The 27,781-nt window shown below is 40.1% G+C and overlaps 1 protein-coding gene across 1 annotated transcript in view; it reads right to left on the reverse strand.

Annotated features, from left to right (window-relative positions):
* angpt1 (angiopoietin 1) overlaps positions 1-27,781 on the reverse strand; it is a 54,153-nt gene that overhangs the window by 14,423 nt on the left and 11,949 nt on the right. Inside the window, 8 exon segments of the mRNA XM_079654263.1 lie at positions 1,577-1,604; positions 1,607-1,643; positions 1,646-1,747; positions 4,936-5,037; positions 6,273-6,400; positions 11,486-11,718; positions 12,952-13,073; positions 13,688-13,843. Of these exon segments, the coding sequence (XP_079510389.1) occupies positions 1,577-1,604; positions 1,607-1,643; positions 1,646-1,747; positions 4,936-5,037; positions 6,273-6,400; positions 11,486-11,718; positions 12,952-13,073; positions 13,688-13,843 (908 nt within the window).

The raw sequence follows: 27,781 nt of genomic DNA on the forward strand, positions 1-27,781 counted from the left end.
GGCTGCGCTGGTTTGTTTTGGCTGTGTTTTAGAGGAGCATCGTGTGATGATCATGCCACAACTATTTTTCAAGAGAAAATCTATTTATAGAAATCTGTGTGCGGATTGGATTTCCAAACAGTATAAGCCTGAATAAAAAGGGCCAGGGTTGCTCTTTGCCTGCTGCATCTGCAAAATAAGAATTGTTCTTTTCTCTAATGCAAGAACAGAATATCAAATATGGGTTATTAAATATATGTGAGAAGACAGGAAAGGATGACTTTTAAAGCAGATATTAATGTGCAGGAGTGTGTGAAAGGGATATACAAAAGATATACTTTAAACTTCTTCTTAAATACTTCTAAACCAGAGCCTGACATTTTGACTGAAAAAAAAGGTACAGCAACAAGAGATGGAGTCCAACATTGTGGTCAAACAAAACCTCAACTCTGTTAAAGTCCAAAGAAAAAAACATCTTGATCTCTTCCGCTTGATTGAAATCCATTTCTTTAGTCCTCAGAGGAAACCACAAAGCCCACTCCACGTACGAGCTCATCCAACAGAAACCTTGTAAATGGAGACTCCTGTCATCGCAAGACAATTCAGAAAATTAGCTATGGTAACAAGCCTGACGTCCCCCCCCCCCCCCCCCTCCCAGCTGAAGGGAAACACTTGGGTGCAAGGCCATTGGAGGGTTGAGGTAAATGCTTTTAGCTGCATCTCTTTCCTCATTCAAAGCTGGACGCAAGACATTTCGCAACTTAAGGGACCTCTTATCAGAGAGGAGCAGCCTTCAAGTGAAAGCTGCACAATTGGAGATGTCAGAACCTTCTCCTGTGAAGCCAGCAATTGCTTGGAACTGGGAATTTGCAACAGTTTTCCACATTCTGAGAGGGCCAAGCATCTGCCATAGTTTGAGGCCTGTTATCATTAACCCCCTCAAATGAAAACAGAAACCTTCGCCCCTGCAACACACTGGGACAAAGCGTCAATCAAAGGAAACTTTGTAATGTGGAGAAGATGACAAGCTAAGATTTGGTTTGGAAGGAATTGCGATGAGAAGAAAACCTCGCCACAGACTTGCATAACAAGATCAACATGATCGAAGTGTCTGGATGAGCTCAATTATACAACTCCTTTCCTCCTTCCTTCATCCTATTAGTTACATATGCTGAAGACACTGCTACACAATCTTCCGATATGCAGTAATCAAGGCTAAAGATGGTTCTGGATTAAAGATTAAGAGATCCCCAAGGTGTTTGTATAAATGATACAGTGGTTGACAGGGAGGTTTGTGCCAGATGTCATGGAAGATTCATCAAACCGTGGTGAATAGTTCAGTCTGAATCAAAGTAGTGGACAACATTGCCATCAATAGAACCATGCAATTAGCTTCACACATTTTCTTTCTGCAGCTGACTTAACAGATTTCAGCTTGACAATCTGTATCACTGTAAAATGTGGTCCAAATAGGAGTTCAAACACAAGTATATTTATCAGCCAACGTGAAAAGCTGTACAAAAGACCAAAAGATCTGGCAGTCTGTGTGTTTCCTGGTCAAATCTATGTCTATCAGTAGCAACATCAGCAGCATTACCTGTAGTTTTGTTTCTCACTGCCGATTGGAAACGGTCGTATAGTGAGAAGGCCTGGTTCCGTCCGTCTCCCAATCTGTCAGTTCGACGCGGAGGGCATACTGCCTCTGGCGGGTCAACTGGTAAACATACTCGTTCCCCAACCAGTGCTCTGCAGACAAGCTCCCAAAGCCCTGCAATGTACAAAGAGAAACATGATAACATCAGTGTGGAAAAAGCAGTGAAAACCCTTTTTGTAAATCATAGATTTGAGATTATTCTTTGCCATGTCCCCTCTTTTCCTAGAATGATAAAATCTCCACTGTGGAATGGATGGGAAGGAATTTCCTCATTTATTGATCGATCTATTTTTGCCAATCAGAAAAAATACAAAATGCTAATAATGTGGGTGTTTATCCACCAGCAGAACTCTTTCTGTACTTCATAAATATTATTTTTTTATCCAAGCATTCTTTTTTGTTTATCCAGATGTCAGTGACAAAGCCACACATTTGTCATATTGTATATATTAACATACAGTATTTTATGCAACTATTTTAAAGCTTGCTTTTGGCTTTGTCCTCGATATGGATAGTCTAACGTACCTATAAAAGTGCCGAAATTGGTACCAGCTGAAGTAGACGCACACCTTTTTCCAATTCTGTATTCCACTCAAGTCCCACATGCTAAACTCATTACTATTTAAATACTACTACACTCCTTCAAACAACTTTACAAATTTGTATTCGATCAGAGTTGCTCCCGGTCACAGGCAAAGTGCTTGACAGCAGCGAGAGCATTGGATTGCGGAGGGGAATATCACAAAGCAGGATGACATTACAGCTCTGACAGGACAGTCTGGACCGCTCTATTAAAGATTAGGAAAGGGGGGGTGACATGGGCTAGGGAGGCAAAGTCAGGGAGAAGTCTGTTTGTGCTGAGCATGTGTGGTGATGAGGAATTGGAAGGAGAGAAAGTAAATATGGGGCATTCCTCAAGCCTGAGGCATGTCCTGCGAGTGGGTGGAAGAAAAAGTGACTGGGGTCCATTACCGGCTTCTCTCCTTTTTTCTCTTTCTATCTAGAATTGATCTCACTCCTGATGGGATGTTCCCCTCTGACTGTCTTTCAGCTCATAATGGGACCATGGTTATTTTTCAATAACTCTGGCAGGAGAAGAACCTGTTGACAGCTCTTCTTTATATTGTTCCGGTTCTTCACTATCCATGACACGCAAACCTGATCTATATCACTCAGCTCAGAAAAGATGAGGAGAAGGTTAGTCACATTGTTGGACTGATCGCTTTGGGTTGCTTTTCAGTTACACTCTGTCTGGAAAGGTAATTGTAATCATTGAGCAACTGTTGCATACACAAAGCTAAAGTAACATAACAGAGAGTCCAATCCTCTCCAACAATAGACCTTTTCTGTCCAACATACCTTCAAAGCGGCCCTATCAGATGACCTCTGGTATTGTCAATGGATTATAATTGAATGTACATACATTTTAACATATGGAATTATATTTACCAATACAATCTTTTTTTAAGACCATTGAATTGTCAATGTTTAGGTGGTTTTGGTCAAGTTTGCATGATACTACCTGAAGTGACAGAATGCGTTACTTTGAGTTAACCATTTAAATTGTTTATTCCTATTACTTTCTTTTATCAGTTTCTACATTTGCGGCCTTTTTTTTCTTTTTTTTTTTAGACATGACAGTCTGAATCTCCTCGGCACTGCCCTTTATTTAAATGCATAGTTCAAAAGTTTGACCCATCCAAAAAAAATGTTTAAGAAACAAACCAGATCGTGGTTCAACCGTAATGTAATTAAGCAAACTTTTCAATGTACATTTTTTACTTCATACAAGTATCATCGGCACACGTGATAACTTGCCAAGTGTAATGTTAATGTGTTACAACAGATCCAGGTTGATGGACAGCTTACTGAGCTTCCCACCTACTCCCTGGGGTGCTTGTAGAGCAGTGGTTAGGACAAACTGCTGTACAAACACCATTTTCACATGCTGATAAGATGAAAGAGTGAGTTGAGAATGTAATTTGCAAGGTCTCCTGTGACCTGTGTCCCCTGGTAATGAAATGGAAAAACATTTGATGGTGTTAAAATCTCATTTTAACATTTGCACGACATCCCTGTTGCCAAAATTCTCTCCATGGCCCCACAAAGAAACATGTCAGTTGTTACTGAAAGATTTACAAATCCTCCAAGTACTTTAAATCTGCAAGCGCAGGCCTCTGGAGACCAACAATGAGAAAATTAATAACACAATAAAACACCACCGATCACCTCCAGGCGTTTCAAGGAGAGGAACAGTAATGCTAAGCTGTTAGATCAGCACTGTATATTTCGGCCAAGGTCCATGAGTTTGCCCTCATGTACTGAAATGCACTCCATGCTCTCTACGACACCTGTTCGGAGCTGGAAGGCTTCCACGTCTTTCTCTATGGTGCTTACTTTTTAGGTCTCACATTTCCTTATTTTTTTTCTGCTTTGTCCCTTTGACTTATTATCATCATTCAGTGTGTTCCTTTTTTACGCACAATCCTTCCACCATTGCTTAGTTCCGTGTAAGTGCTTTTATTTGATCCAACTTAAGAGTTATTTGGCTTATAATGTCCCACAGGCTCTTTGAAATCCTTTCCCATTGACTGTTAAATTGTTCATCAATAAAAGCGGAGACAGGGGAAATATTTTAAACCAGTAACATAAAGCAGATTACAGAGGATGGAATAAACATACTCCTTTTGACAATAAACTGACAGCTTTTGAAAGGTACACACAGGTGCCTTACTCAGCAAACACAAGCAATGCAACTGCCAGCAATAATAAATCCAATTTACCGTCTAAACACAGCTTAGGTTCGGAAATGTTAACACCGTTAATGCAAATATGCATAGATCTCTCCTTGATGACAAACAGATGAAACAGCTGGCACAGCGCTATGGAGACTAAACAAATGGGTTGTTTGCAGATTTAGGTAATCATTTCCTGTTGAAAAGAGGAAGAATAACAGCATGTCACTGAAGCCTCGGCTGAGAAGCGGAGCAAATCTCAGATACCCCTGGCAATACTGCCAGTACAAAAAACGACGGCGAGCTACTGCCGAGGAGGAATGACATCCTGCCTCTTAGTTTTCAGCATGTTCAATTGGGTCCAAAAAGCACACGTTATTTGTCATCATCCCCTGCAGAAGCATATTTTAGAAACAGGATCTTTAGCTCATTGCGCAGTTTTTGTATTCATTGATATGGATTTGTGCATTCTCCTTACGTTGTCTGCGTGTTGCCTTGTCTTAAGGACCACCATTATCGTCTTGCTTTAATGGATACGGATGAGTGCACACCTTAGTCTCATCTTACCATCTTGTACTCCTTCCACGTTCTCTGAAAGTCCACACTGCCGTCTTCTCTGCGCTGGATGACCGTCCATCCACCACCAGCTGTCTCCATGTTGCAATACACCTACACAGTGGAAAAGAGAGAGCAAAGGAGGGTGGGAAAAGTGTATTAGGGTATTGGAACAAAAGCATACATAGGTCTTTGTATATTTGTTTCTGGATTCAGAAGAGATTTAACTAACAAGCTGTTGGCTTGAGATTTAAATGTGACTCTCAACGGCATTAACAAACAATGAAGGCTCATTTGGACAAAGATTTGGTTTCAGACACGCCTCTTCCCAGCTTTGACGATGAATCATCTTTGGGAATGTGTCGTATCTGTGTCCTCTTCAAACTTAATCAGCGTCTGCTTATCCCTCACCAACTCCCCAGAGATGTTCCTCATCAGGCGGCCATGTTTCTGCAGGATCAAAGAGGGGTTCCTGGGTGTAATGTGGCCCTTAACCTTGGACCTCAGTGTGTGCAAGCCGATAATGCATCGCTGGCGCTCTATCTGCTGTGTTGCTCTTTGTTTTGAGGAGACCCCGGGTGGAGTGGAGAAGGTCTCTCACATCTGCCAGCCCACATAGCTGAACACACATTAACACAGCCTGGGTATAATTAAGGAAGTACCCTTGACAGAATTTCCTCCCCCAAGACTAGCTCATCATTCATGGTATACAAGCACAACTTAGTCATTACTTACTTAAATATAATGTGGGACAAAAACAATGCTGAGTACCCTGGCGCTGCCAATGACTCGGCAGGTGTTGAAGAAACATGAACGAAAAGTAACATCTAGTGTGAGTCAGTGCTAACGTGATCAAGCTAGACTAACTAACTCCAATGAGATATAATAGTGAAAGGTAAGCTAGTAAACTGCTGCCGGAAACGTCCACACAGAGGCATGAAGCTTGTTTTCACAATACACAACATTATAATTTCCCTGACACAAAAAGTAGAATAAAATGTCTCCGATTAGCTCAGCAGCACCTAGTTTGACTTTGAGACAGAAACCCAAACATACAAACCTTCTGCCGACCTCTTCACTGAATGAATCATCACTCCCAAGAATATGTAAGCATTGCTTGGAGGTTAAGAACACACTTCTACACACACGTGTAACCATCCTGATCAGCTCAGTGTCCTGTTTCACAACCACCTGCTAAACGTGTGCAATCACAGAGCTGCCAAGTGTATTTTCAGCTCTGGGTATTCCTAATCCTTATAAAACACTGATGAACAATGAACCCACAAGTGATGAAAAGGCAGATGATTTCACTTTAGAGTGCATCGTTGGCTGATATTGAGGCTTCTCACCTTTTTGGTCTCCTGAGGGTTGATCTGGATGTTGTAGACTCCATTCCTATGGAAGCCAGCCTTGTGGAGGTCTGCACAGTCTCGAAACTTCTTCTCCTCGTCAACAACCTTTGTGCTATTAGGCACAACTGTGGGTACATAAGCAAAAAGGGACACTGTGTCACACTACTTAAAGTTCTATGAATACAAATCAAGCTCAAATAAATAGTTATTGAGCCACTGAACAGTTGTTTTTGGAGCTTTATTTAAAGGTCACATTTAAGGAAACATGCTCATGCTTTCTCTGCCGTCAAATGTCAAACTGTTCTTTAAAGCCACTTTGGAATAGAACATGCCAGCTGTCTATCAGAAACATTAGATTTTGATTGACAGGATGACAAAGCTTAGATGTTATAGAATATTTTATGATAAAAGAAGGGCTCAAAAAAGCCCTTCATACACAGGATACAGACACAGGAATAGCACTGAAAAAAAGGAAAAAATACATGCAATTAAAAACTGTTACCCTGCATACAACCTCTTCTGTCAGACAAGTATGGAAATCATAGTTCTATAATGTTTTATGAAATCACAAATTGCAAGTGAACCCTTAACAAGTCAATTTATCATATTTCAGATCTGAACATTTCAGAGGACAAACAATAAGGAGTCTGAGGCAGAAGCTAATTGTTAAGGTCTCACTGCGAGTATCTCGTAACGGCCAGATCAAATCTGAGGGCAACTAACTTATTAGTGAGAAAAAAAACGTTTCACCAACTGGATGATCTCCCACTTTTGAGACAAAGGGCCTCAGACTTTGACCAGCTGCATCCATATCCATCTGTAGATAATTATGGCGGCACTATTTTCAAACCAAGCATGGGGGTAAGGAACAAATACTACAAGCTATACATTTCAAGTTCCTGTTATAACAAGTGGTTTATATTTAGCCCTTGTTATATTGATGGAAATTCCTTCCGATTTCCCTTGTTTTCCCCCCTCTCTCTTTCGTCCTACTCCCATCCAAGGGGTTCATCTCAATTTTCACATCATTGTTTTTAAGGTTAAAAATGGTTGAGTCAAAGAAGATGTGAGGGCAAAGCGAAATGTGTCAGCGATCCTTTGCCTTCGCTTTGATCCCCCCTTCTCAGTGCAGGACATCCCAGTGGAAGCAGGGCGCTCATTTGGGTGTACAATCTGAGCATTTTGACAAAGTATTGAGTGTCTGCGACATGAATCTCCTGCTGTGACGGGTTGACAGAGTGGGCCCTCACGCTCCAGACTCTAATTCAACAAAGTGCGGCCCTGTCAGGCGGTAATTTACCCCAAGCCGGCAGACAGCAGGGCATGTTCTAGGGGCCACAGAGATCATTGACAGAGGGGAACTTTCTGGCATTGGATCTGTAACAGTGGGGACAATCATTTCACAATTGCTTTGAGATCCCCCTCGGTGAGAGGAAGACAATTAGCAGAGGGACTCCATGCGCAAGTGTAGGAGCGGCTCCCTTGAACAGCTTGCTACCCAGCTCTACAAATATTATTTATGTCCCAATATTTATTTACAGAAAACTATTTTGTGGTTCAGTGGGGACTCGTATTCAGTAGGGGGTTCATGTGAAAAGACCAGCAGGGCTTGGGTGTTTGCATAAATCAGTACCCTTGCCAAATGAGCCCAAATACTCAAACTAAGGAGAGTGAGTAATGGAGCCTAATGGACTGCCATCGACATCACTGCTCCCATGTGACTACAATCAGTCTCTGAATGCTGCTGAGAGTTTAAGTGATTCCAAACAAAATCCAGCAAATGTCTCCTGTGTATTCATATATGAAGGCTGCGAAACAATATTATATTATAGCACATTCCCACAGTAAACTTCACAACAATGATGTGCAGTGCTTGTTTCCTACTGTATGGGAAGATGATTATGGTTGTTGTGTAAAAAGGCTGGGTAGTGAGGCACAATTCATGACTTTCAAGCTATATTTGTTTATTAATAGAAATCATACTTCCTTTTTCTTCCCATATCCTGCTGAAGCAACCAATCACTCAAGTAAAACTACTTTGCATTAGCAAAAACATTTATAAGGAATTATAACATCATTTGGAAATTGATTTTTACAATTTAATTGGCAAAACAAATTGCTCCATTTAATAGTTTTCAGAGACGTGTGAAAATGCAACATATGATAAAACAGTCTAATTCCCTCTGTGAAAATAAAGGTTTTGTAAAGGTCACTCAGGTGACTCGCAATAACTGCACACTTTACAGGGTCTTTGCAACAATACGTGTCGGCTCATTCTGCTGGTCAGTGAAGCATAAAAATAATCATGTGCAGCATTCAAAAATTAGGTTTGGTTCGTAAAGTGACGTCTAATGAAGTGGTTTACCATACTGTCGTGTTTAGGCATTACAACACATAAATGCCATTTGAGCTTTGAGTGGAAACCCAAGATAATTCCACTGTTTTTGACTTCGAGTAAGCTGCTGTAAAAATGATGAATGTTTTGCATTTAGTGGGATAATAGAACACTGTAAAACAAAATCATATTAAGCAGCCAGAAATGTGTACAGTGTTCCAAAGCTGAGGACAATTATCGTTAATCACAGTGTGTGGCTCATTGCACCCTAATGAGGTTTGGGTAATGATTACAACCTAAACAAGAGCTCCACTGACGCATCTGGCCACATCAACAAATCTTAAAAGGGCACAGTTTGCACTGCAACGGTTGAAGAAAAGATTGGAAACTTTGATTTTAGGGAAGCCACAAATGGCAGCTGGGGAAGAAATACATTTATGAACATTTAATGTTAAACTCCCTTTTCTAAATATGTCATCTTCCCCCAAGCAAAGTCAAAGACGATTTCAGTTCAGGCTTTAAAAAAGGAAATACTCAGGCTCAGGTTTCAAAACAAAGACTTACGCAAGCAGACGCCACTCGATGGCATGAAATGCTAACCGTTTCCGCAAATGAAAACACCGATCCGTTTCTCAAACAAAAAAAAGCTCTGTTGCTACTGTGTTTTAAAAGTTTTCGAAAAGCAGTGGCAGTTGGTCCCATGATCGGTGAGATCTACCTACTCCTTCACCTCCTTTGGACGGGATGTCCCCGGGGAGCTATTTCAGTTTGACTTATTCAGGCTGGGGTGAAGAAAGGGGAGACCTCTGACCCGCCGGCCCTCCTCAACCTTCAACGCCACCATGGAAGAGGAAAGGACCAACCACAGAGCGGCGGTGACAACATTCCATTTCTATCGCTTCTCATTAAGGTAACCACCAATCACAGACAGTGGGACGCGCTGTGGTGCCCTGCCCTACTGACCCTACTGATAATAAAAGTAGCATAAAAAGGTGGCAAAATAAAGAAACTTGGCAGATTACAAGGCCAGTACAATTCAAACACTTGAATCTTAACATGAAGATCACGGCCAAAAAGGTTTCAAAAGACCTCTGGTAATTAAACGCCACATACACAAATCCAGACTAAACACATGGAGTGTGAGTGGAGGCCGCCCGTGACCTCTACTGCACGGAACATTAAAATAATGAAAGGGAGCAGCATGATGAATACAAAGCATGTGTTAATCATGTCTAGTAGTTATCCAATCATGACTCCTACATCCCTTCATATCCTTGTTGCTTCCTGTCTGACGGGAAACCTCAAGAAGCACTGTGAGGTCTCGAGGCGTCTGTGAAGGAAGTCCACAAATGGAAATGAAGTTGCAACCGATCCCCCGACACAGAATTCATGTCAAATCTCCTGTGACCAAAGGGGTTGAAGGCCAATGTTAGGATCAAGTTGGTTCGGCCTTTAACCGGCTTAAAAAGGGGTAAATGAGTTCACTGCATTTGACCGAACAAGAGAGGTTGAATTCCTGCAGGGTCAAAAGAAGGGCCAAAAGGGAAATCCCTGGTCTCTGTTAACAGAAGGGAGAGACTCAGAGGACTAACATAACCCTAATACTTCATAACCAGAGTAATGCTTGACGTTTCAGAGAAGCAGTGTTCTCAGACTTTAGGAAGTTAAGCATGAAAAGTGATTGTTGCAACAACAAAAAAAGAAGAGCAACTGTTACATGCTGGTTCATGAGAGGCACCAATGCTCTTTAAGAGGAGCACATCAGGTTACAATAAGAACCGTGTTTCTTTCTTCATGCTGCTCTCAGTGATGCAGGGTTTAATAGCCATCGCATCCCCGTGTCTCTCAGTATGGGGTAAGGTTTATAGAACTGGTGTCATCGTGATTTCATGAGGATTGTAAAATCAAAGATGTTGTAGCTGACCAGAGGAAGTTAGTGGGAAAAACAAAAGCTGCTTTATAGTTATAGCCTTGATCAGCCAATCCACAAATGTAGCTTTTCACATTGTGGTCTGGCAAGGGTCAATAGGCATTTTCTTGTGTTTCGGTCATTGCTTGTGGGGGTAGACAAACTTTGGATCAGACTAAAACCAATCAACAGATTACTGACAAGCCTTCTCCTCTGCTGAAACATAAACATAAACCTTTCTACGCTCGGTTTGACCAACCCAGTGCACAGGGGATATTCTTGATTTGCCTCAGGGTTTCAAAGTAGAACCAGACCATTTGTACTTTGTCTTATACTTCCAAAACTCAGTACTTCTGGGTCCATGTGACGCACATTGACGCACATTTCTTCATCAGAAACTGTATGCGAAGGCTCGATATGAACATGTGGAATGTGTCCTCCAAAAAGTAGTGAAAAACCGAACTACTCCTTGCCTGTGGTGACTAAATTTCACGCTGATTCATGTAATGGACAGCAAACTCTAAACCACAAATGCCATGGGGGCGCAAAGTGAAAAAGTGAGAAGATCACCAAAGTCAGTAAGCTTTATCCTCTGGGGACCATGAATGTCTCGATAAAGTATTCAATGTAATCAAACATACAATATATTTTAGGTGAGAAGAAGGCAAAACAGTCAGTAGGTCCTTTCCTCATGTCCAGGTTGTCAAAGATTTCTTCTTTTCACTCAGTTTAACTTCAAAACACAGTACCAAGGCTTATTGTCAGCATCTATCCATTCCAGTATTTCCCTGATTGGTCCCTCTTTGAGATGCTGGGATCAGTGGCCATGCTCAGCTACCTGGCTTTTTGGTTTTAGCACAATAAAACTGCCAATGCTCGTAATGCGATGGCCATTTTGTAAGAGCATATTTATAACAAAGATTCCAAACTTCTTTGCATGTGACCCTTTGATTCCAGTTGGCTTACCTCCATCTTTGTTGCAGAGGTTGAGCAGGTTATGGACGGTATCCATCATCTCCTGCTGCTGTCTCTGCAGGGCCGTGCCATTTCCTGAGGCCCGGTTTAGTTGGGCTTCTAGTTCCCCGATAACCCCGCTCTGCCTCCCCACCAGGACCTGGAGACTCCCCTTCTCCTGCTTCAGGGTATCCAGCTCTTCCCTGTGTCGCGTCTCCATCTCGAACATCTTCTGCTCCAAGAGGCTGCGGAAAGAAAAACAGGATGAAAAGTTTGTTTATAAGATAGCTAAATTGCCAATTATTATGGTCCTTCAGGGCATCCAGATCCGCTGGAATGAGATTTCTTCGTGCGGATTTAAGATTGCTTTGCAACTTGTTATATTACCAGTTACTCACTGATTATGTATCAGCTGAATCCCTCTTTCGCCCTTGTTGCTTCCTGCTGTTATTTTGTGATAAACACCGAGTAATAAATATCAATAGGTGGTGATATACACCCTTCACTTAAACCATTTCCCAATGAGCAATATGGGAAAAGAAAACATGAATTTAGCTTAAGACTTCAGAAAGTGATGTTGTCTGAGGATTGGTTGCTATGTGTGCCCCACAGAATATAAACATATACGTTCATCATATACTTTGGGATTCACTTGAGGTAAATGAACAAGCTGTTCAGTATCTGAGAATCACCAGCGTACAATCCAATTCCTGAAAGATGGTACAAGCTGACATCAAATTCATCAACTGATCATATGTTATATGATCCACTATTATAGATTTGGTAAAGGAAAAATGACAGACTACACACACAAAATGAAATAATGTCATAATTGCTGAAGCTTACGAAAATGTCCCCTCAGGAATCTATCTCAATATGGCTTAGGGATAACTAAAAAAACAGTATCACCAGAGGCTATGTTTTCATTTTCTTCCAAAGTGATTGCATTAAGTCTCTATGGATACTGCAATGAGAGATGGGGACCAAACCCTTTTAAACATTATATAATCTTAGACAATCCCACAGCACCAATCAAGATTTGGAGACATTAAATCCAAAAGCAACATTTTAAATTGCATGACTTTGCAAGAAATGCACAATGGGCCTAACATGGAAAGCATCATGCATTTTGAACTGATCTATTGAAATAGAAAATGCAAACTCCCCATTATGATATTGTATATACAACTGAATATTGTTTTGCAAAATGGTCAAACTATGTGGTAGTCAATGAAAGCTGGTAGCAAGCTTTTGATTTTGTTTACACAATCCAGCCGAGAACAGCAGTAGAGAACGGCTCTCTGTGTGTCGATGTATCATCTTTATTTCCTTCCTCCTGCAGAATTGATGGTATTTAGTGTGTGTGTGTGTGTGTGTGTGTGTGTGTGTGTGCGCGTGCGTGCGTGCGTGCGTGCGTGCGTGCGTGCGTGCGTGCGTGTGTGTGTGTGTGTTGTTTGCTCAAAGCGCTGTCTGTTTACCTGTTCTTGTCATGCAGCTTGCTGATCTCATTGGTCTGGAGCATTAACTCTTTCTCCAACTTGTTAGTGGAAAGAGAATTTTCCAGCAGCTGGATCTCGAGCCTCGATGTCTGATTCAGAACCTTCCATGATAAGAAATGCACAGATATATACAGTAGATTATAGAATGCCTCTATACATAGTATGTGCAATAATACTAGCTAATATCTTGCTCATGTGCACCAAACCCTAAAGAGAAACAAAAAAGGCAGGGCTGTATTTAAGGCTTTTTAGACACTGGAAAAACACACTGCACATAGAAACCATCAACTTTGTTTTCATTTGTCAAGTGTTCCCCAAACACATGGTTATACTTAGGAGATTTTCATCTCTGCTATGATTATATTTTTTAACTTTGCAAACAGTTATCTTTGTAGTGCTTTAGCAAAAATTACCCAACGCTAACTTCACAACTTTCCATCACCTCCCACTCAAAATCCTCCATATAAACACTAAAAGGAAACTGAGCCAAATAAGTCACAGGAGGGTTTGGCATTTACATAGCATCAGTATTGTGTTTGGCCAGTGCTCTGTAACCTTTTGGGGGCAGTGAATTGTAGAATTGTTGAGTTAATGACGCATAGGATGGATCCTCTCAGCGTGTGTGTGCAAGAGAAAGACATAAAGAGCGAATTGAATGGGGGCACATCAACATGTTTGTGAGCCTTAGTGCAAGTGTCTGTTTTAAAAGTGTTACCTGCGTCTCAACGTCAGTCAGCTTGCGCGTCTGTTCAGCCGTCTGAGAAAGAAGGTTGGTTCCCATTTCCAACATGGCTGCAGTGTGATTGTGGACGGCGCTCTGCTGCAATTGAGCCATCTCCACCTTCATGCTCTCTTTGATGTAGTTCTCAATCTGCACCAAAGAAAAGTACAGAAAGATGTAAAGTATACTTGAAGGAAATGTATTATTTACAAAAACAATAACATGGAGCCTTTAGGTCAATTGTAACCCAGAAGTAAATCTGGCAATCAATTAAACCCATTTTCAACTTTGTCTATCACAGTAGGGTACAATGGTAAAAAGATGTTTAATAACTGACATCAGGCAGGAACGCGGATGCGAGGCATTGTTCCCTGCCCTTTCTCTTCTTGTCTCTTACAGTTTCATATTCACAGTATTGTTAAAAGCTTAAAGGATGCCACACAAGATTCCATAATCAAGATAAACAATTATTCAATAAGCAAAAAAAACTAACGTAAATAAATCGGAATTTCCGTTGGACACACACTGGAAAGTGTTTATATTTTACAATTTTTTTCCATCATTTGAATATTTGAAAGCAACTCAAGTGTAGAATGAGTTAATGTAGGTGATTAGCCTGCAGGCAAAGAGACAGAGATGACAAGATGAAAGTTTGTGTTTGATACTATTCTTCATGAATGAACCATATGGATCATCTGTGCACTGTTCAGCAGTACATTGTTATTTTAGAAGTTTACTAAGTTAAGGTAATTCCACAGAGTCTTGTTCGTAGAAAATGTAGCGCAATTTGACTTAGCAGATATAGGAGAGCCTGGCTGATAATTTTGTTTTTATAAATAAAACTGACATCATTAGATTGTTATTATCCACAACGTAAGCTCACTGTCTGAACACACACGTAAGTGATTCAACAATCGCCCAGTAGGGAGATTCTTAATTTTGCTTTGGCTTATCAACAAAGGCTGTATGTTAATAGCTATGTTTCAGGAACGCATCAGCCAAGACAAATCAGAGTCAAACAGCCAAACATCATATGTGTTGGTGTCCTTAGCAACAGTTCCTATCCTGAACTGTAGCCGTGGGCCGAATTAAATTCCTAACGCACAGAGGAAAGAGTCTGTGGAGGAAAATATGTTGTTGTCTGTTACAAGACAAAGAGCAGCTGGTGACTGTGCAAGTTTCAACTAAGTTTAGCTTGCCTTTTAATGCTTGCAATCATTCTAGTTGAATTTAGAAAAGTCAGCAAGGTTGGCGAGATTCCCTGTTTTGGGGGGATTTCCATTTTGGCTCAATCTTGACTATTGTATATTGGCGTTCCATCAATAAAAAATTTGATATAATAATCAGATCACGGAATTAATAGGTTAACTGTGCAGAGTAAAGTATATTTTTGTTTTGGTGATCATGACTGAAATATTAACATATCTGTATTATACATATCTGAAAACAGCAGTATAGTGTTAATACTGCAAAGTATTCTATGAGATTGATTTGCAGAAAAATAACAATTATTCTGCTTTAATAAAGAAAATATGACATGATAAACATTTTAATCAATCCGAGTCTAACAAATAATGAACCAGTTGAACAACGATGGATATCTCAAATCTTCAACAACAACTTCCAGCTCTCTGCCATTTACACAGGTCCGTCAAGTTGAATTAGCCGTTTTTCGATGTAATATTAAGCATGGAATATCTCTTGGCAAAAGTTTTACAGAGTTTTTTTTCAGGAACAAACCCCTTCCCCTAATCATGAACTATATAGAGCTGATATAAGTGTCACTTTTGACATATCCTCCAATAGTCTGGACTGAGGAAATGGAAAGAAAACACTGAGTCTGGAATCTACAAAGCTCAAGTGATGATGGATAACTCTGCCTGATAATGAACCAGAGAATATGCCTGTGTTTGGAAACGTTTTTTAATACATATAGAAATGTAAATTCTCCAAACTTTGTGGATGGTGTAGGCTAAAAATTATTCTAGGCAGACCATCACATTTCAAATTAAATCTCTCTTCTTTGTGCTTACAACAGCAGCCTTTCAGTGCAGCTACTCATCTACTGAGATGATTGTGTCCACTCTCTGAAGACCGAAAAAGGTTTTGCACATTGTAAGTCACCTTGAGACAAAATGTATTGAGGGGACAGATGGCAGATGAAAAACTAAGCCGAGCGATCACTTAATGGTTTGTGTCCTAGGGAATGTGTGTGACTCAAGGGTGGATCTAGAGGGGCTCATAAATGGAAAGTACCAAGGAAAAACAAGATTACGCAAACACGCCTAATCATGTAAAATCACCAGTCAGGAAGCCGTAAAATGGGTCTATGTGGATGTTGGGTTATTTCAATGGTTTCTAACCTTGGCTCCGGTTAAATGGTTTGCTTTTCTAGTCAGTGACTACCAATAATAACTATTGCCAACCATGCAAAGTACACAGGGCAATTACTCTCTCTCATTTTCAGAGCTGAAACGCACATTTGTGTCAGTTGGGAAATGGATTAGGATGCTGAAATAAATACGAGTGCATGATGAGAATGCATGGGTTGTGGTGCTTTATTTTCTACTAAGAAATGGGGCTCAAAGCCAATGATTGATATTCTCAAGAATATACATATATATTCTAGTGGAACAAATGTATTTCCATCATGGTGCTGCTTTTTGGGGAATTGTTCATCTTGGGATTGACAAGAAACATGTTCCAGATAAATAAACATGGATTAAAAGCTTTAGGGTTGGTTAAAGCTCACCAAACTAAATGGAGTCACCCTTAAAAAGGTAAAATCGGGTGTAACCATTTTAGTGGGATATATGCAGTAGGCTTGAAAAAATGTAGTAGAAATGGAATTTCATACATTAAGGGGTCAGATAATCTTTATACTGGGTTTCTAAAGGATGACTTTGTAACTTCTGCTACAAAGCAGACACTGGGAGTGCAAGTGAAATTATGATATAAATAAATACTTTACGGTTACAGCTCTGCAAGTGTAAAACAGTCATAACGGTTATGAAGTAGTGTCTATTACTCTGCAAAATTAACCTTAAGTTTGCCGACATAAGACACCACCCAATGGTGAAATTAAACCAAGTAAGGCTGTAGCTTCAAAATAAAGTGAATTGAGAGAGGAATGTTAGTTTTATTGGTACTAAATGTAGCTTTTTAAATGTAAATAAAAGAATATTCCACTTATTTTTCACGATTACACTTACAATTCCAGGTTGAAAACTTGTAACTTTTATTAATTCCCTTTGGTTAACTCTTTGCAAAATGAGAAAGACATTTAAATGGAACTTCAATATGATGAAATAAATACTTCTGTACGGGACCTTCCAGAATGTGAAATAATACCATGGTCTGCTTTTAGAAACAACTTAACGTGGTTTCACAAAATCGCTGTTTGCTAAGTGAGAGTCACATAAACACAAGTTTATGTTTCCCTAAGTGCTACTTTACACTGAATGTTTTAAGGTGCTGTGTTTGGCACTGTCTGGCTTCATGTGGACTGCCTTTGACTTTGCTAATGATGCTGCCTGACATCAGGATGGAAAACCATTAGAACCTTAACTGCACCCTCACAATGCAGCATACTGCATGTACTGAATGGTCTCTTTAGACCAGTGGTTCTCAAACGTTTTCTTTCAGGCCCCCCCTTTGGAGAAAAAAAAAAGTTGAGCTCACGGAATATAGGTGTAAGCAGGGGTCAAGTGCTATTTGTATAAGTGGGGAGTGGACCTAACATAGGGGGGTCCGGGGGCATGCTCCCCCGGGAAGATGTATTTCTAAATATTGAAGTTAAAAGCATCAATCTGGTGCACTTTGAGAGCAAAATGAAGAGATCTATGGATACATCTCTCTACACCCATATGAAATATAACTGTAAACAGATTTACTTTTTCTTTATGGATATTTTAAAAATCACCCTTTTAAAGTTTATTCTTTTTTTACTGTCATATAGTATTTCCTACCTGTTTTTCATTTATTCTCTTATTTTTTTTATAACTATAATCATATAAACGTGTGCCTCGGAAATAATTGTTTACATCAAAACATTTGATAACCACTGAGATAACTTAGATTAAAGTTAACTATGTAAACACTCAGAGTCCTTTAGTTCACTGAGCCTCTCAGTCTGACAGGAGAGGACTCTCCTCCAGCTTGTTGTTGAAAAAACTCAATCCGTTAGCATAGCTCGCTAGCACCAGAAGCTAACAACAACGATCTCCGACACACACACACACACACACACACAATAGTACTGTATCATTATTTTTGAATCAATAATTTTTCAAATTATGATTTTAAATTTAAATCTTTTTTTATTAACCATTTTTCCTCCTGGTCTCGCGCGCCCCCCCCCCTGTCATGCCTCTGCACCCCCCACTTTGAGAACCACTGCTTTAGACCATTTATGAGGTACAATTGGCTAATCACTAAGCAAGCTGCTTGGGGGCTGTCTAGAACCTAATTGACAAGCTGTACAACATAAAGCATGTACCAGGATGAATATTTTAAGAGCAAAAGGAATGTTGGTCATACAGAGGGTCAAGTGTTCACAGACAAAAAGGCACACAATCCAACGGCTAAGATACCAAACACACTTATTCTGTACATTGTCAAGGTACAAATGTTAAATTGCCATCGCTTGAGAGCCAAGAACAGGATAATCCCTCAACATGATACTCCCCTGCTATCATTGTTACAGATTACTGCAAATGTTTACCACTTTTCTGACATTTTCCATTTAGCCATTCTAAAAAGGGGGTCTTGATCTTTTTCTAAACAGCGGCAGTGGTGCTGAGACATTCTGAGAGTTAGAAAACAGTGAGTCTGGACTGTATAAAACACTTACTGCTGTAGCTCTGTCACATCTCTGGCTGTGTGTGTGTGTGTGTGTGTGTGTGTGTGTGTGTGTGTGTGTGTGTGTGTGTGTGTGTGTGTGTGTGTGTGTGTGTGTGTGTAGGGGATGGTGTTGGTGAGGCAGTAAGGCTTCTGGGATGCATCCCTTACGCTCAGGCCTGGATCCATTTCAGACCATTTTAATGGACTAGAGAATGGGGGGCTGTTACCGGCTACCACCCACCCCTTAAATCAGCACCTCCTGGTGTAAAACAACCACTTTGGAACGAATGCCAGCATATACACTTGCACCTTCTTATCGTCCACCAGCAATGAAGGGTGAATTTGACACCCCTTTTTTTAAACCTGGGCCTATTATTCACCATAGTAGGAGGCGATACCCTGAGTTACTGCCTTGTATGACTGGTTTTGTAAAATATATGTGCAACCTGTGTTTGTTTTTTAGAAAACTGTCTTATTCACTCATCGGCTTGTTTGTTTTTAAAATTCACCTTGAAAAAGTTTTAAGACTATTTAAACTGTCTTAAACTCTGTCAAGATTAGGTGAGTAACAACTCAGGTTGAACTCGCAGTTAACCTCTGTGACCTTCACCTCGGTGGCCAACATCCAGGCCTTAACTCAATTGCTGCCACATTTCTTTCCTCATATAGAATGTGAATAGAACGAAAGAGTAGTAGACAGACTGAAAATTAACAAACAAACCGACGTGCCCTATGCCTTAGTGGACACATAATCAGTTTTGATTTTCCTTTGAAGTGGCAGTTTGATCAATTGATCATTCACTTGTCATCTCCACCAAGCAGGAATTTCCAAATCAAAGCTTAGCCATTGTTACTCCAGGCCTGATGTTTGAAAAATATATTATTTAACACAATGAAATGGTGAAAATGGGATAATATCTATAAAATAAATAATTTGAAGGGTCTTTATTTTAGCTTTTCAAAAACGAGGAAGCGTTTTTTAATCTGTTCAAACGTGCAACCGTTGCTTGTAGCTAAATAGCTTACAACCTTTTTCAAACGATTCCAGGACCATGGTGTACATCAACGCAGCTAATAAAAGCTTTTCTCCTTCTAGTAAGACCAGTTGTTTTTAGAAATTAAAAGCCATTCTATCTATACCTCTGTATGAAATCAAGTGGTAGATCTACGATCGCCATCATGTAAACTTGTGATGTGAAAGACAGGAGAGCCAACATGCGTAGCAAACCATTACTGAGGGGGGCGTAGCTTAGTGAATGGTGAAATATCATCATACAGGGTAGAAACATGGGTCTGCAGTGAGGTGGGTGGTCCAGCCCTTGCCTCGTATCTGTTGCTCTGTCCGTTTTCTGTTGATCAGGACCTTCTTTGGCCAAAGAGACTCGACTGCCATCTGAAAAACAAGCCAGCACCCGCAGTTCTAACACTCTTTTTTTCCCTCTCCTTTTAGATTTATCTTACTTTTTTTCTTCCCTGTGGATTACCTGTCAAGATGCTATTGTGTCGATTTGTTTTTGGTTGTGCATTTCCAAGGATATAATGAGCCTTGTGTACACAACCCGAAACAAACCAACTCTTTCTCTGTATAAATTACTGCGTAGATCACTGTGATTACTTGGAGGTGCCCAAAATCATTTGGCAGGTTTAAAGGCAAACCATTTCAAAGGTTGTCTGGCAAAATGGCTTGTCAACAGGGCAGAATATAAAAGAAAGCGAGAGAATATTTGGCCGTTTGTTAAGTTGTCAAGGTTGGCAGATTTTTTGGTTGTTTCAACGGAAAAACAAATCAGAACCCGAGGGTAAATTCTTTAGGCCAAATCGACTTTCCATATTGAGTCAAATGCGTGTGACATGGCCTTGTAAATCATTATTCAGTGTTAAAATAAACCACAAATTGTTCAAACAGAGTGGAAAATGTAATGTCACATTTTGATAATGTTTAATCTTCAAATGACTAATGACCTCTCTAAGCTGTCAATTTACTCAGTTACAACAATAGTTAACCACAAAGAAAAAACAAAGCTTGGTTTCAAGAAAGTATGAGTAACAATGGGGAGAATCTAGTCCTAAATCATGATTTCGAAACACAATATGTCAGAAATGTGGCTTTAGTTGAGTCAAATTGGAGATTTAAGTGTTTATTAGGATGAAGTCAAATTGCCAAAAATCAAATAGCGCTCTGTAGGGTTTCTGTTTTCATCTTCCTCAAGGACAGGGGTATCAAAACTACGGCCCGGGGGCCAACTGCAGGCTGTGGTAAATGTTTAATTAGCCCACAGCAAATTCTAAAAGTACAATGGAATATATGGCCCACGCATTAAACTTCTGCTGGTCTTATATTATAGTTCTTGAATATAAATGTACAAATATATTACAAAGTATTCCTTTGTTAATAAGCCCCATCGTTGGGTCCCATTTTCAAACATTTTAAAAATAAAAGCTGCCAATCTACTTTGTAACAAACTAAATGAAACCGTATGGAAAGCTGGAATGTAGGCTTACTTAACGCATATTCAGCAAGAAAAATAAATGTGGCCCTCAATGAAAAATGTTTTGATAACCCAGCTCTAGGACAAGAAAAGACAGCGTATAATATAAAATGTTTTCCTGTAAGATAAAAAAAAAGTCATTTTGGATCTAAGTTTAGCTTTCTTCTTGACTGATATGAAAACAAATATACCATCTCTAAATGAATGAAGTTTATAACATAAGGGGTCTTTCTAAATCAAATATAACTAATAATTCATTTGAGCCTCACAAATAATTAGCAAAATAATTCACACGTCTGTAATAATATGTAAAATCAATTAACCTCAAAAGTTGCACATGTTAGCATAAAAAAATAGACTAAATATTTAGCCTTGAACTTAAGTGTTTGAGCAAGTTTGAGCACATCCAACAGAAATGTTTGCTTTTTATTATTCATATCGGTAGGGTGGTGTGAAAACTTGCTTGTTTTTAACGATGCAAATTCATTCAGGAAAGGAATTTCTCACAGTTGGTCGAGACAGATGTAAAGTAGCAGCACATATATCTCAAGTCACTGGAATGCATGTACGTGGAAGTTTATTTTGCAATCTCTAGAGCAGGGGTGGGGAACCTTTTTCCTCTCAAGGGCCATTTCAATTTTTTAAACATTCTCCGAGGGCCGTACAAATGATTGACCTCTGCTTAAAAATACTAAAATCACAGCCAATTCATTTGCAAAGAAAAAGCAACCTCTTAATCCAGATAATATCTTACCATGACTTGCGTATGCATGCACGTGCACGGTTGTGGCATGACCACCAAAACAGAAAGATTTGGACAGAAGGTGTGTGCAAATGTATTTAGTTTCCTATCCATGTGAACATGATTTAAGTGGGGGGGGGACCTAACCTCCTCTAGGGGGGTCCGGGGGCATGCTCCCTCTGGAAGATTTTTTTTTTTAAATGTTGAAGTTAAAACCATCAATCTGATGCACTTTGAGAGCAACATGAAGAGATCTATGGATACATCTCTCAACACCCATATGAAACACAACTAAGCAGATTTTATTTTTCTTTATGGATATTTTACAAATCACTCCCCTTTTAAACTTTATTCTTGTTTATTAATAACAACTTGTTTTTACTGTCATATCGTATTTTATACCTGTTTACTTTATTCTCTTATTTTTTCATAACTATAATGATCATATAAAGATGTGCCTTTACCTCACTGGTTGTAGAAAAAGCTTATTATATTCGCATAGCTAGCTAACCAGATGCTAATAACAACAAAGTTATTGACTGTATGATCAGTATGACAGATGAACAGATAGCCACTGGGCTTTCAACTAAAGACACAGACACTGCTCTCCGTCAGCACTACACCCCTGTCAGGCGAGACATATACCACGTGATGACACGTTAGGCTTGTGTTGTGTTCAAGGACCCTGACCTTGGCCAGGAAAAACAAGCACTCGCTTGTATATTTATTTTGCGGTGTAGATTTTTTAACATTTTTTGCGTATGTTTATAAATTACCTCGAGGGTCGTACCAAATGGTCTCGCGGCCCGTAAACGTCCGGAGGCCGGAGGTTCCCCACCCCTGCTCTAGAGAAACATATGAAAGCTGAGAAAAGTTTTTAGCATGATAGGACACATTTAAATAAAAACGTTACAGAGTTTGAGGCACAGAAAATAAACCCATGTATGCCTACAGCAAAGCTCCTACCTTTCCTAATAAAATCATGTAAGGACACAGCTGCTAGCAGACCTCCCAGCTTATACAATTTGTAATCTTATAAACTGTACCAACACATATTTTTGGCCAAACTACAAAATGAAAAATTAACTCAAGGCCTGTCTACACACGCCCAAATATATTTAAGGAAGAAAAAGGCCACCCTTCATTGTTTTGATAATGACAAAAAGTCACAAATCTGTCCATCGATAAACTGTATTGTGCTATCTGTATGTTGTTCAGAACTGTCAGTACTCTACTGCTATAGCAACAACAGCTAACACTAGTAAATAATAACTAATTGTTGGGGGCACTCTGTTCCTCGACAATACAGTACATTACATTTTTAAGAGCGGACTTAAAAGGTGTGGTAGGTAAGTTTGAGAAACCGGCTTGAGATGCACTTTTTGTTATATTCCATGGAATGCTCTTAACATCCCGATAGCAATGAATATCTTAAGTGCTTTGACAAAAAAATCCATAAAACAAATGTCATCTGTGGAAGCCGTAGTACTGTAAAAAGCACGACCAATCATTTTAGCCGGCCCGGTTAAAATAACTGGATGGCCTACCTGCCTGTCAGCCTTCCATCTGTGCACAAACTTATCTCGTGCCCTCATTGGTCATGTGCGCGTTCGTATGTGTTGCAGGAGGGGCTCTGTAAGGAAGTCTGAAGGAAGTGGCAGATTTTCTCCGGTTGTGTATTTTCAAATTCTAGGGCACTCGAGCTGGTTTCTCAGAAATTACCTACCCCATGCACCTTTAAAATCAGTGTTCCATTATAATAATTGGAAAGAATAATCAATAATAATGAGGATAATAATATTCAATATACTATATTTGTCTATTTTCTTGAATTTTATTTAAATTATTATATCTTAAGCTTCAACAAATACAAAGCAATGGCAATGAACAGTAGCCTAATACATCTAATTTCTATTTGTGTATTATCTTAATATTAGTTTGTATCACTAACTGGATGTGTGGTTTGTATACAATTGTATATTGTCCCTATTGGAGGAAGCAGTAATCCCTTAGAAGAGAACAAAAAGACCCAATTGACCCCCTCTCTGACAATCTTGGTTGAAAAACACTGTACTAAGTAATGCATGTATTTTATGTTTGACTTATACATTCATGCAACAATGACAACGTCTTGTGGTTTCTATCCATGTTAAGAACAAAAATAAATGCACTTAAGTACCACCTTAGCATGAATGTATATTTTAACAAATCCTCCAATTACAATCATGCTCTCTGATGTCAAAATGGACCCAAAAATTAATCCAACTAATTATGCGTATCTGGCCATATGGGAGAGGAAGTGCTTGCATTCACCCAAGACATGGGAATGCGTATCGAAACCCAAACAAACTCGGACCTGCTCAGTCATCCAGAGGTCTTAAACAGCGAGTAGCATCAGAGGGGCAGTTGTTATTCTGACGCAAGTTGTCCAACATGGGAATCTTTCCTCAGGGACACATACAAGCAGGAACGTCACCGATGATGGCTTTTTTGTGTCAATTATATGGGCCATGTCAGTCTGCCCCTTTTACTGAAGCACACAGGGATACCAACAATCCACCATCCCACGGAGGAGGCGTTTACATCAAAATATTTGAGATAGCATTCCAGTGTACCCTCTAAACATCACAGCAGGGCATTCCTCAGCCAAAAAGCTGTGGAATTAAGATGCAGAAAGACATGTTTTGTTTTAAGCTCAGTCATGACAGAAACATTACTGTTGTATGTTGAACAGCCTAGCTGGGCAAAGCGTCAGGGAAATAATTGGCTCCAGTCTTCCAGTTTGTGTGCCAGTAACACTATCTATCAAGCTTGGTGTCTTTTCTAATCAAAATGTATGGGTGTGATGGTCTTCAAGGTCATATTCGTGTTTATCTTTCATACCAACATCCCATTAAGCGAGGACTCCAGATTTTATAAATCATTACTGTTGTCGCCAAGAGTTACAATCACCACAGTGAACACCAACCACAGCCTTACATTTTTTCTCACTTTCCCTTTCTGCTACTCTTTATATCTATCCATTTCCTTGTGTTTTCTCCTCCCCCTTCTCTATTCCATACTCTGCATTGTTTTTATCAGTAAGGACAGATTGACGGCATCGCATCGGTTCCAGATCATGTTACAACGAGTCATTTTCCACTATCCATTTGTTGCTATTGCTAGTTGCTAACACCCAGAGGGCTATGAATCACATAAATGGCTACTTTGTCACTTTAAAGTACCTATTAAGGCAGATTGGACTGTGTGTCTATTCATGTGGTTAGAACTTTTCTTTAAATGATTCTAAAGCGACACTAAATCTAAACAAGAGTTGAGGAGTAAGAAGAGGTGCGGTAGCTCGACTAACATGCAGCTGCTTCAATTTCACGTGGTTCAACATGGTCGTTGTGAAAAGGAACAAACAATGCTGCTTTAAGTTAGAAAATGCAGATTATAGCAACCATTACGTTAATGCATTTGCTGCTGCCTGACCTTCAGCAGATGGAAAACTGACAATGTGCATGTTTGTGTCTTGTCTGTAGCTTGCTATGATACAAGTCTTTTGAGACATGCCATAGGATAAATATATGTGTGAGTTATGCATCTAAAGTTATTTAAACAAGCATAGCAATCTGACTGCAATTTGGCAAACATTGCTTTTTTGGATGATTTATAGTACATTTCTATAAGAAAATGCTAAATAAGACATAAGGAAAGATTAGGAGGATTTAAAGAAGTATGGAGTACATAAAGTTTACTGCATGTATAATCCCTGGCTGCATTTTGTGCATAGGCCCTGTTATAGGTTGTTGATCTCTGTTTTAATAGGGTTACGTTACCCTAACCCAGACCTGGGCACTGTACGGCCCCCGGGCCACATACGGCCCTTTGGTTGACTCTGACCGGCCCGTGTAAGGTTCATTGGAAATTACAAAATAAACATATTTTCTAATTTTACCTCATGCATGGACTAAAGCTGCAATGCTTTTATTTTAAAGTTGTTTTTTATTCACGTACATAATGACGCAATACGTCAAATCAAGACGTGCGTGTTATTGGATAATTGTCACAAGACGACTTTAGCGCTCAAAAATGTCAGCTGATGCTAAAAAAAGAAAGGTAGATGCCGAATGTAGGGTTTTCAACAAAAATTGGACTGCTAAGTATTTATTTACTGAAGTCGGAGGTAAAGCCGTGTGTTTAGTTTGCGGGGAGCAGATCGCCGTGTTCAAGGACTACAATTTGAGTCGGCATTACGAGACGAAACACGGGGAGAAATACAAAAACTTGACTGATGCTGAAAGGGCGCGCACATCGAACGCTTTGCTAGCTAAGCTGCAAAAGCAGCAAGGCTTTTTTACCAAGCTTCACACATCCAAGGATGCAGCAACCAAGACCAGCTTCGTGATATCCCACAAAATAGCTAAACACAGTAAGCCATTCTCAGAGGGGGAGTTTGTCAAAGAGTGCTGAGTGGACTCTGCAGCACTAATATGCCCTGAAAAAAAAGAAGCCTTTGAGCAAGTCCCGCTGTCCAGGCGAACCGTGACGAGAAGGATCGAGGACATTGCGGGGAATCTGGAGCTTCAGCTGCAACATGAAGTGGCAAGTTTTGACTTTATCTCCTTGGCTTTGGACGAGAGCTGTGATGTCCGCCACACAGCGCAGTTACTCGTATTTGTCCGTGGGATAACGCCGGACTTCAAGATTAAGGAGGAGCTGGCAGCAATGCGGCCGATGAAAGGGACGACGACAGGGAGCGATCTGTTCACGGAGGTAAATGCGTGCATGGACACGCTGGGACTGAAATGGGACAGACTGGCAGGTGTCACAACAGACGGTTGTCCAAATCTTACAGGTAAAAATTTTGGACTTTTGAAACGTATGCAAGATAAAGTGACTGAAATCGACGCAGATCAGAAATTGGTATTTTTGCATTGTATTATACACCAACATGTGTTGTGCAAGTCAGTGCTAAAAATTCACCATGTTATTGATGTTGTTACTAAAATAGTAAACTTCATCAGGGCACGGGCATTGAATCACAGACAGTTTGTTGCACTTTTGGAGGAGCATGAGACTGAGCATAGTGACATCGGCTACCACACAGCTGTCAGATGGCTCAGCCTGGGCAAAGTGCTAAAAAGAGTTTGGGACCTGAAAGCAGAGATTCAAGACTTTTGTGAGAAGAAAGGCAAAGACATCCCAGAGCTCTCAGACGAGGACTGGATGGCAGATTTTGCATTTGCTGTTGATGTGACTGCACTGATGAATGAACTGAACACCAAACTGCAAGGCAAGGGCCTTTTTGTTCATGAAATGCACAGCCTGGTGAAGGCTTTCATGAGAAAGATGCAGTTTCTTTCAAGCCAACTGGAGAGCAACACTCTCACTCACATGCAAACCCTGAAAGAAGTCACACCATCAGCTGATCACCTCCGCAGGTACTCATCCATGTTAGGAGCATTGCATGGTGAGTTTTCAAGGCGATTTGAAGATCTCCGAACAATCGAGGATGAAATGCTCATGATTTCCTCTCCCTTTACCTGCAGTATGGATAATGCACCCAGTGATGTTCAGCTGGAACTCATTGACCTGCAGTCTGATGCAGTACTGGCAGAGCGCTTTAAGTCAGGATCTCTGCTGGATTTCTACTCTTCTCTCGAGGAGGAGAACTTTCCAAACATGAGGAGACATGCTCAGAAGATGTTGGTTCTCTTTGGCTCTACCTACATGTGAACAAACATTTTCAAAGATGAAGTTTATGAAATCCAGGTATAGATCCTCTCTCACTGATGATCATCTGTCAGCTGTGCTTCGCATCTCCACCTCAGACATTCAACCTGACTTCGATGCACTCGTTAAAGCCCAGCAGAGACTAGATTTCTCTCACTGAACAAGAAAAAAGAACTTAAAAACACCAAATGAGGTGGTTAGACTACAAATGTAGGCATGTAAAGGAACCAACTAGCAGTGAACTGGGACACTTTCTTTGGAAGCCTTTTCTCAAAATCACAGTTCAGTGATGTTCAG

The sequence above is a fragment of the Notothenia rossii genome, assembly GCF_949606895.1.
Source record: "Notothenia rossii genome assembly, chromosome: 10".
Classification (NCBI taxonomy): domain Eukaryota; kingdom Metazoa; phylum Chordata; class Actinopteri; order Perciformes; family Nototheniidae; genus Notothenia; species Notothenia rossii.